This window comes from Chaetura pelagica, unplaced genomic scaffold (assembly GCF_000747805.2).
Source record: "Chaetura pelagica isolate M959 unplaced genomic scaffold, ChaPel_1.0 scaffold90, whole genome shotgun sequence".
Taxonomy (NCBI): Eukaryota; Metazoa; Chordata; class Aves; order Apodiformes; family Apodidae; genus Chaetura; species Chaetura pelagica.
The window spans coordinates 3,328,566-3,339,121 of NW_009953496.1; the positions used below are offsets into that span (position 1 = coordinate 3,328,566).

Consider the following 10,556-nt stretch of genomic DNA (forward strand, 5'->3'; position numbering starts at 1 on the left):
TCTGGGCTACTTTATTTTTAGTCCCCCACCCCAAGGTCTTGCTGATGCATGTCTACTTAGTATGAAATAATTGTTCTTAACTGTTTCTGACTTTCTGTGCTGTTTTATAGCTAAGCAAATTTTAAGATATCTGAAAACTTGTCTACTTTTTTTTCCGGCTAGATCAAATGATCTACTAGAAGGTGAAGTCTACTTGTGTACCTTTTCTGTCTCTCTAGTAGTAGGTGACAGGCAGCTTAGGTAATTTGCCTGTATGGGTGTGATACATAGTTCCACTTATGCTGGAATAATTTAAGTGGTCTCCTGAGTAGCACAAAATAGTGTGAATTAATTAATTGTTAGGGGAGTTTCCTCAAGTGGGATTATGGCTTTATTGGCAGTTGTACATAAATAATGCATTAAGGAAACATCCACTGTTTGCCACTTCTTTGTCTGCCATGTTAGCATTGTGTTTCTGATGGTTTAATACTGTGCTCTGCTAATGTCATTACTTGTTTTGCTGTCCTTCAACATAAACTGCTTTGAGTTTGATCAGAGGAAGATGGTGTGACAATGGTGGAAAAGCAAATGGTCAGAAAAAGGCAGCAAGAATGCTAAATTTTACTGTGTCTCCAGTCTCAGGGATGAAATGTCCTAGATTATTGAGTGATGTGCTGTTCCAAAATGCTATCAATGAAAAGCCAGTATCGTCCAGATCTTCCTCTTCCTGGCTCTGCCCTTCATGCCGTATGTCGTATTCACATGTCTGTAAATAGTGTGTGTTTAGCCTCTGCAGGCTTTCTGCCTCTGTTTGTGGGAAAAACATCTTTGCTGTCTGTTATATAGCTGGCGCTTCTCATGACTGCAACTCCTGGCAGGTACTGGGTGAGGTGCCCTTGCAGTAACACCTGGATGTTTCTTAAGGTCCGTGCGCCTGACTGTTGGGAGCCTCTCTTGACTGAAGGAAATGGTCTCTGTGTAGTCTCTGGAAGATGCTGAGGCAGCCCCAGTACTAATCTTGATGTGGAAATGGGCTGGCAGAAAGGTCAGGTGCAGCACGATTCTGGGCCCCTCCTTTCTTCTTGTGTACATTACACTGGGACAGTTGAGTCCTCGCCCTTCTTTTTACTATCTGCTCTTGCTCTCTGGAAGTAGCAAAGGTTGCAGCAAAGCCTGAATGCAAGCCAGAAGTCCTGCGCTGCCGTTCCCTGTCTTTTCCTCCCTGACCTTCTTCTGGAGCTGCCAGCTTGGACCACAAGAACAGTCCTCCCAGGAGGAGAGTGAGGGTCCTCCCCACTCCTGGGCCTGGCTGCTGGCTTCATTGTGCCCAGCCCTGCCTTGCCTTCTTGCCTCTCCTCGTCTCGGCTGGGCAGCTGCACCCTGCCAGAGGCAGCAGGACATTTCCAAGGGGCCAGGGCTGAGTGGGCTGCGCGAGTGGGGCAGCCATGTACATCCTGTCTCCACCCCAGCCCTGCTTCTGGAGCTGGGGCTGCATGCCAACTTCGTACCCCCCAGGTAGGCAAGTGTTGGGATCAGGGTGAGGGAGGGAAGCCCTCTGGGACAGAATAATTTTCAGGGAGCTGGGGTTGGCTGGGCAGCAGGTGTCTTCCCTGACCCTCAGCTTTGCCTGCCCTCTGCTGTAGTAAGAATTGGAATAGCGACCCGGCTCCCAGTCCAGAGAGCTCACCTCTGCCTTTCAGGTCATGCATGGGTTTCTGCAGGCACAGTGAGGTTTGCAGACTGTAGCTGATGGAAAAGGTCTTATTCGTAAGCTTTATGCTTTGTGATACTTGACTGTATACTGTATGCATGCACTTTTTGCAGGACTCTTAGCATACTTATACCTTCTGGGTTTAAAATAGTATTTAAATATAGTGGTGGTAAAGGGTGATTAACCAGTATTTGTTGTGGTCAATACTGATGCAGTAGCAGTGCGTACATTCATCTGCTGGTTTCTGCCTCAGCCTTGGTAGCAGCACATCACACAAAGTACTTGTATCCAACAGCAGAATTATGTAGGAATCACGGAAAAAACATGGGTGCACTTCTGTGTTCACATGGTTTCACGTATACATTACTCTTGCAGAGTTCCTGAAAGATTACTAGACGTACTAGACTTGCTGAAGTTATGCATGCCTTGCAATGCATGTTTAAGATATAACAGATATTTTTTATGTGCCCTCTTGTACCTGTTCACAGCTGTAATTTGTACATACTGTACAGCTTTTTAAAAACATGTTGCTAGGCAAACATTTTGAAAGTCAATTATTGAATCTGTTCTTTTTTCTCTTTAGATGACAATCAAAACAAATGCAATGAAAAAAAAGAGAAAAAAATGGTTTCTCAGAAACCCCATGGTACCATAGAATACACTGTGAGTACTGATGTGTGCTTTGTGTATGTCTGCTTTTTGGAAGTGGAATTGTCGAGAGGGAGGCAGTGGCACAAAACTGAAAACACTAAGTGAATACTGGCTGCAGTTTGTGCCTGTTTCAATAGGGATTGCTCTGAATGTCATTGTATGGGAAGAGCTGGACTCACACCCTGAACCAGTGCTCAACCCTGGTCCTTTGCCTCTTTTTGCAGCTGCCAGTCCTTTTTTCACTCTAGCACCGTGGCTCTTTAGTAGAGTAATAGATTTTGTTATTCTGAAGAATGCCTCCATTCCCCATTGTTTAGGTCGTCAGGTGGTTGGCCTGAACTTGGTCCTGAGATGATAAGAGACCTCTTTTAAGCTGGAGCAGGGTGGCAGTGTGCTGCTGCAGCAGCTCAGAGGACTGGCTCTGCCCAGAAGATCTCTGTGAGCTGGCCAGGTCTCTGAACCACACGCCCCATTACACAGAGTGACTGTGGAAGGCAAGTGTCGCAGCTGAGAGCAGCACAAATACCTTGACGTGCTGCAACTGTTGAAGGGGCAATGAACTTTCCAGTGTATGTCCCTTCCCCACTTGCCAGACCAGTTCTAAATAAGGTGGTGTTGATAAAAAATTTTATGAGGAAGGAGAGGGACATCTGTAACACTTCTCCATTTTATCTACTGTATAGCATGAGATAATATCGTTTTCTTTTTATAGATATGGCTTATCATGTGAGCTTTTAAACAGTAGCTGTGTTGAGATCATCAAATCTATTCTGTGCAAGCAGTCTGTTAGATGGTTTTAGTTCAGCTGGTGTGTTCCTTGTGTTGGTTATGATATCTTAAAGCTTCAACTCTTCCTTTAGGCTGGAAATCAGGACACCATAAACAGCATAGCATTAAAGTTTAACATCACCCCAAACAAGCTTGTGGAGCTCAATAAGCTTTTCACACAGACAATTGTGCCAGGCCAGGTAAATATTTTATTTTTTTTAATACCTGAAACCTGATTATTTGCTATGTATTTAAAAGCTTTTTACTTCTTTCACATATCTTTTAGGAACTTGGATACAAGGATAATGGATGGTAATTTAAATCCTTCAAAGGGTAGCTCACTAGATCATTACCTGGAGTTGGGGGGGGGCTTTGTAATTGCCATATCTGATTTCTGTTATTTATTTGCTGTCAGTAAAGCTTAAAGATAGCTGAGGCTCAAGAGGTAGCTGTTGCAAGGGAGTTGGATTCTTGAAAAACCTAGGTAAATGCTATATATAATACATTAGAGGCTTAGAGAGTTAGATACAGTAATTGAATGGCTCTTTGCCATTATGTTGGGGATGAGTCAGTCTCCTGTAAGATGAAAAATAAATGGAGATAAGACTGCTTTTGGGAAAATTAAGTAATGGAAATGCAAATGTGAAGGCTAACACCTGGTTCCTGAAGAGCCGATTTCTGCTTCATGCACATGAAGAGATTGAAGTGTCCTGATTTGCAGATGGGAAAACTTGAGACACAGAAAGATAATATTACTTGCCTAAAAATATCCAGTAGACAAAAGCTGGGATAAGCAAAATGGTTTTGTTTTTTCTGAACATTTTAAGTTTAAAACTAAACAGTGAACATTTTTTAACATTAGAAGTATATTTCTTTGCTCTGACACTTGCAAGAAATGACTCTGTTTTTATTTGGAGTGGAGGTCCAAAGCTGTACTTTAGTTTTAGTACTGCTGTACTGAAAATCTGGGATGTTCACTGCCAGGGAATGAGGAAATTCAAACAAAGCATTATATTGTTATATATGCTTGTATTAGTGTGAGGGATTTTTTTCTTTCAAATGCAGTGCAAGATGCTAAAATGGTGGTTCATATAAAGATTTTTTTCTTAAATTTGGAATTGCAAGTAGGTTTTGGGAAGCAGACTATCTACAGTGAAGTCTTATAAACTTCTAGCACTAAAAATCCCCCATCTTCAGCCATGGTCTTCTCTTTGGACAAGAATTTGCTGTTAATGACAGTTCATAGTCATCGTAGAATCACAAAATGGTTTGGGTTGGAAGGGACCTTAATGATCATCTAGTTCCAAACCCCCTGCATGGGCAGAAAGACCTCCCACTAGATCAGGTTTCTTAGAGCCCCATCCAGCCTGGCCTTGAGCACTTCCAGGGATGGGTCATCTGCAGCTTCCTTGGGTAACCAGTTCCATTGTCTCACCACCCTCACACTAGTTGTTTTACAGTTACTTGTTTTGTAGTTGCAATAGTGGCAATACAACCTGGGATTGTAACTTCAGGGAAAAAAAAAGAAGGTTCTCATTCTGTGGAAAATGTTTCATTTTCTTGCCTGTGCTGCAAAACAAAATGTAGAGCTAGATCCTGGAATGAGTTAGTCCTGCATATGCTCTGCTACCTCCACATATGAATAAGTATTTTTTAAGGAGCACATTGCAATCATGAGTGATCAGTATTGGGTTGTCTTCTAGCAGAACGTAGTATTTGGAACAGCTTTTTGAAGCTTGTGTCTTACTGTTTTAACATGTGTTTGTACTTAGATTCTCTTTGTGCCAGAAACAAGCACTGTGAGGTTGTCTTTCAGTCCTGGTGCTCCCGTTTCTCCTTCATCATCAGATGCCGAATATGATAAACTCCCTGTAAGTCACACCTTGGTTCACTGGTCTTAAATTCACAAAATAATTTCTGATTCTGAAGCTGAGATTCAAGCCTGTATAAATAGCAGTTTTTTGAGGTTACAGTTCTGACCTTGTGTATAGCGTATTGAGTAACACTGATTTTAATTTGCTGTACTACAAAATTTACAATCTCTTTTAAATATTCCAAATTAAGGGAGTTGTCTGACCACAGAAACCCAGTGTACAAGTTCATTTGGGCTCAGAGTCTATCAAAGCATTTGAAAGCAGTGTGAAAACATTGAAGCAATTAAATGTTTCAAATCTGTAACTAATGAAAAGGAAAGTGGAGAGAAGCCTGAAGTGAATAACTGTGTTTAATCTTTGTCTTATACCTCTGTGCCACCAGCATGGGTCATAACACCAGTGCACTGTGAGGAGAGGGCTTCAGTGTAGATGAAGTGGCAGGGCTGCCCCTATCTTAATGAGAGAACCTCATTGAAATTCAGTGATCTGATTAGCGCCTTGGTATGTTTTTTTAATTATTTGCCTGTTATTTGTCTGAAGGTTTTTTTGTAATGATACAAGATTTTTCTTGCATCCAGGATACTCTGGGAAATGTGCATACATACGGATGTACATGACCACCACTTTTCTTTAACCAAAAGGAAAATAATTGGTTGAACCTGACCTTTTACTTCCTCAGAATCTAAAAGTATACGATTCTGGTCCCGTTGTGCACTGAACTTTTACTTTTTTTAAGGATGCTGATTTGGCAAGAAAGGCCTTCAAACCAGTTGAGAGAGTCCTGTCCTCTACCTCAGAAGAGGATGAGCCTGTGGTGGTCAAATTTTTAAAAATGAATTGTCGTTACTTCACAGATGGAAAGGTAGGTGGAACCTGTCTTTAGGTCATTGTTTGATATTATTTAAAAGCAAAATCTGTTTGGATAAATGAGAGATCAATATTAAGGGAGTTAAACGTTCTTCATGCTTGTAAAGAATATAAATGTTATGGTGGCTTTATCTAGCACAGCTGTGTTTATTGGTACCTTGGTGATATGCTGTATGATTTTGTTCTTTCAAGCGTTTAATCTGTTATGATAATTTCTGTATGGAAGAAAAGCTTCATTCCCGTCTTCATTCCCTTACCTTGTTGTACCAGAGTTATCTGTTTAAGAGGGTATTGTTAGATATGTGGAGAAAACTGCACTTTAGAGTTCTGACGTGTCAGGATTAGTTGTCTGGTTCCATCAAGTTGTGCAACAGCTTTATGAACCAAGCACATGCCTATCTATTTCATGTATGACTTGAAGCTAAATTTTAACTGTTTCCAGAGAAGTGTTAGCAAATATGTCCACGTTGCTTCTGCAGTTGCTAATGAATGTCATACAAACTGTAATAAAAAGATAAATACTGAATGATCAACATTATCTTCCTTTTTCTTGCAAGCATTCTTGTTAACATATGTATTCCCACTGGGACTGCAACTCTTAACTTCTATAGCAACAGTTTTAAAAACGAAGGCACAAAGCTTCGGCAGTATTTTAACCCTCTTTTCTTCTCAAGGTTGCAAGACCCTGTCTTCTTGAAGTATCTGCTTGAATACATCTACTTTTGTTGACTCTTGTTGACTCTGGTTTCAGTTAGCTGTCTGCATGTTTTGATTTTCAAGTCCTCTGGAATTGATAACACCGGAGTTGCTAACCATTACAAGTTTAAACATGTTTTTCCCTTAGTCCTGACTTCTGTAAGATGGATGTGTTTACACCTACAGTTTTTGGCTTCTTTTCTCTTTGAGTGGTTGTAAACTGTATTTAACCACTCTGCAATTTTTCAGCCCACTATTTTGTGGAAAGTAATAGAGGGCTACTTGATGCAATGCATGTAAATTAGGGCAATACTGTCACTTTGTTATGTGATGCTTGCTGAGTGCAGGGGATAAGATTGCCAAATTTATGGCTGTAGGACTGAAAAAATAGTACCTACAGTGCACGTAATTCCTGTTGATTTGTGACTCCTGTTTCTCAGATGTCATAATTTACACACATTTTGTAACTTGTCTGGAAAAGAGGGTGCAAAACAAGGCATTGGAAGCCTCCTTTTTTAAACCTTAAAACATGGTAAATTGCCATAAGCTGAATGCTGACTAATGGTTGATGCAGCCTCTTAACAAATTCATGGGTAGAGCACATTTTGAAGAATTAAACGTGTCTTCTACAGCTGAGCAAAATATTCTTGGATCAGTGGTTGAAGCTGCTTCTGGATCAGGGAGAAGCTGTTTTGTATCAGGTCTCTAGATACAGAATTTTTTTCATGGGAGAGTAGATCAGGGGGAACTGTAATGTAGCTTAGCATAGTAACCTTGACGTTTCCATGATTAAGACTGCCTTCAGGTTGCATACATGCTGGTTGCATGTATGGTATGAAGGTGGCTGCATCTAGAATAAAGTGGTACTTTTAATTTTTATTATTCTTAAATCCACTAACTCATTTTGTTTGAGATTGATTAACGATCTGCAGTTTTACCTTGTAGCAGCACTGAAAGTTGAATAATTCAGATGCTTTTCCTTATCAGCCAGGACCTTGGGTGTCACTAAGCAATCTTTTTCTTTACTCATCTTACAATGTCGACTGGATGAAACTGGAACCCAGAATGTTTTGTTAGCAAACATTGCGTGACAGGGTATAAAGAGGCAGGAGGGAGCCTTTTCTTTTTAGCATAGCAGCCTAAAATCCAGTACCGAATGACAAGTGATGTGCTAACTCTTTCTTCTCCCATTTTAGGGCGTAGTTGGAGGAGTAATGATAGTAACTCCGAACAATATCATGTTTGACCCACACAAGTCTGATCCTCTGGTAATTGAGAATGGCTGTGAAGAATATGGGCTCATCTGCCCTATGGAGGAGGTTGTCTCAATAGCTCTCTACAATGACATCTCTCACATGAAGATTAAAGATGCATTGCCATCGTAAGAAGTGTTCTTCCCTGAACTTATTTTTACAGTTTCTCAGTAAGGGTCATGGAAAAGGAGTGGGGGAGAAGTGGAAGGGAAGCATACTAATGCAGAATAGTAAAACAAATAAGGGAAGGAAAGTGCCAGCAAAGAAATGATTTGCTTGTATTGTTCTTCCACTGTCTTTTTAGAACACTTCAGTGGCAGTAAAGAGAAACAGGTCATGAATATGAGTACCGAAGTGCAAAGGAGACCAGTAAAAACCAGGAATTAAAAGCTTAGGTGGCCTGCCATGGTTGGGCTCTTGCTCTGACCTGTCTCTGGGGGTATTGCAGTAGAAGTGAAGAGGGGTAGATTTGGACCATTTGTTGCATTACCAGGACTGGTCTGAGAGAAGCACTTAAAACTTTTGAACATAACAGCAACTTAACAGCCATTTTCAGTATTTACAGAAATGCCAGCCTGTGGAATACTTCAGAACTAGAAATGCATTGAGAGTTTGCATTTATAATGCAAATGCACTTATATATATGTAGAATATATAACAGACTTCCTAAGGTGGGCTGCTTTCACGTATGCCTAGTCTAGGCACTGCGTATGTAAACAGGATTTTATCCTTTCAGGCAAAAACTTTTTGATCAGTGAAATTCACCTACTTCCGTCTATTTTTCCATTTCAAGAAAAATTTCCAGATATTTGTGTTATGCTCATTATTAGAGTGTCTGGTAATTTGTTAATAACTTTTAAGTGATGAGAATCTTGTATTCTCATTCACCTCAGACTTTTTAGCAGTTAAGAAGAGCTCAAGTTTTATGCTGTTAAGTTTTTAAGAAATTTCCACTTTGAAACGTTTTATGATTGTCCTTCCTTAAGAAGAAGACTTTAGGGAGGTCTGAATTCAAGCAGTACATTTGAGTAATAGAGAAAAACGAAAGGAAAAAACCCACAGCTTTGTTGTTTGCTACTGTTTTTCGGTAACCACGTTCAAACAGGCTCTAACTTATCTGCAATTTGATTTATTCTCAAAAATACGTTTGTACTGAGTAGGGAAGCACAGGGGGTTGTAGAGATTGACTCATTGTCAGGTGTTGGAAATAACAATATTAATATGATAAGAATGAAATTCCAGCAGCTAAATACATGTCCTGTGGTTTTTTTGGTTACTGAACTTCTGAGGATTTGCACATAGTTGTTACACGTGTACCCATTCACCCATGTGGCATATCCTGCCAAATAGTTTACTCATTTTATTTCTGTGTTTGCCTTTCTGCATTTTGATCCATTTTCTTTGAAGTCATTTATTTCCACTGATGTATGTTTATTTTGGAGAAAGTAATTCTTTGTTGAGTTTCAAATCTTAAGTTGGTATATTATTTATTTTTTCTTTTCCATTTTTTTCTGTTTTACTTTTAACATCCAATGTACATCCATCATTTTCCCTAACAGTGACATACCAAAGGATCTTTGTCCTCTGTACAGGCCAGGAGAATGGGAAGACCTGTCTTCTGAGAAAGATATCAATCCTTTCAGCAAATTCAAATCCCTTAGCAAGGAAAAGAGGCAGCAGAATGGGGATCCATCCACTACTCCAGATGCCAAACAGATAGAGCCTTCAGATAAGGAAAAGTCTGCTGATTTTGAAGTTCTTCAGTCATCTGAGAGTGCCAGCTCAGTGAAGTCAAAGTCACTGGAGTTTCCCAACAACATCACTGCCACTGAGCACAAGGAAAAGTTTGCTGCAGATCCATGTGCCAAGGAGCCTTCTGGGGAAAAAAATGCTTCAGATGTCAAAGCCAAAGAAAAATCCCTTTTGGGAGAAGGAGAGGGTAACTTTATTGAACTGGAAAAGACATCATCTCTATTGGATAGAGGGTTGGACAGGAAAATCTCAGTAATGGAAGGCTTGCTGGCTGACCCCAGGGAGTTGGGGAGAACTAAGCAGCAGGTAACCAAACCCACTACAGAAGTCCAGGAGCACTTGACATTTGATTCCTTGGAAAAAAAGGACAGTGTTGAACCTAAAGCTGACTTAGACTTAGAGCTGAGTGAAAAGCAAGATGTTATTCCAGAAGTAAACAAATGTATCAGTTCCCCAACAGGTAAGGTGGAGACTGCATTGGACAATAAGAAAGAGCTAGAGAAAGATAAACTTATTGAATTTTACCTCAATAAAGATGGAAATGGGTCTCAGTCATCTGAAGACTTACACAAGGCTGAAATCCAGAAAGGTAAAAATAATAAAGCAATTGGCATAGACCTCACACTTAGCTGTTCAAAGTCCCAAGCTAATGAAGTCCATACCTGTGTTGAAAGGAAAGCACCTTCATTAGAAATCAGCTCAGCAGCAGCAGAGGAAAAGGATCTGAAAGAGTCTGTAGACTCCTCATTAGTACCAGCTATAGACAAGACCTGTCAAGAAACACAGTTAGACAATCAATCAGAAATCAGACTGTGGCTGCTGCAGAAAATTCAAGTGCCAATTGAAGGTAGGTCTCTGATTATCCTTGTTTCCTCTGAGACTTGGACGGCATTGTGACGGTAACCTTTGATAGCCTGCTGCTCTGAATTTTCTCTTTCTGTAATACCTTGTCTTGTGTTTCCCCTTTCCCCTTTCCCCTTTCCCCTTTCCCCTTTCCCCTTTCCC

General features: G+C 40.4%; 1 protein-coding gene across 2 annotated transcripts in view; it reads left to right on the forward strand.

Annotated features, from left to right (window-relative positions):
* Positions 1–10,556, forward strand: part of NCOA7 (nuclear receptor coactivator 7) — a 49,561-nt gene that overhangs the window by 11,956 nt on the left and 27,049 nt on the right. The window contains exons 2-7 of one of the 2 annotated variants that reach the window (XM_009999105.1): positions 2,274–2,353; positions 3,202–3,309; positions 4,882–4,980; positions 5,720–5,845; positions 7,743–7,927; positions 9,359–10,398. In XM_009999105.1, coding sequence (XP_009997407.1) covers positions 2,315–2,353; positions 3,202–3,309; positions 4,882–4,980; positions 5,720–5,845; positions 7,743–7,927; positions 9,359–10,398 — 1,597 coding nt within the window. In that variant the 5' untranslated portion in view covers positions 2,274–2,314. The remainder of the gene's footprint in view (positions 1–2,273; positions 2,354–3,201; positions 3,310–4,881; positions 4,981–5,719; positions 5,846–7,742; positions 7,928–9,358; positions 10,399–10,556) is intronic. The other variant, XM_009999106.1, reaches the window with a different exon arrangement.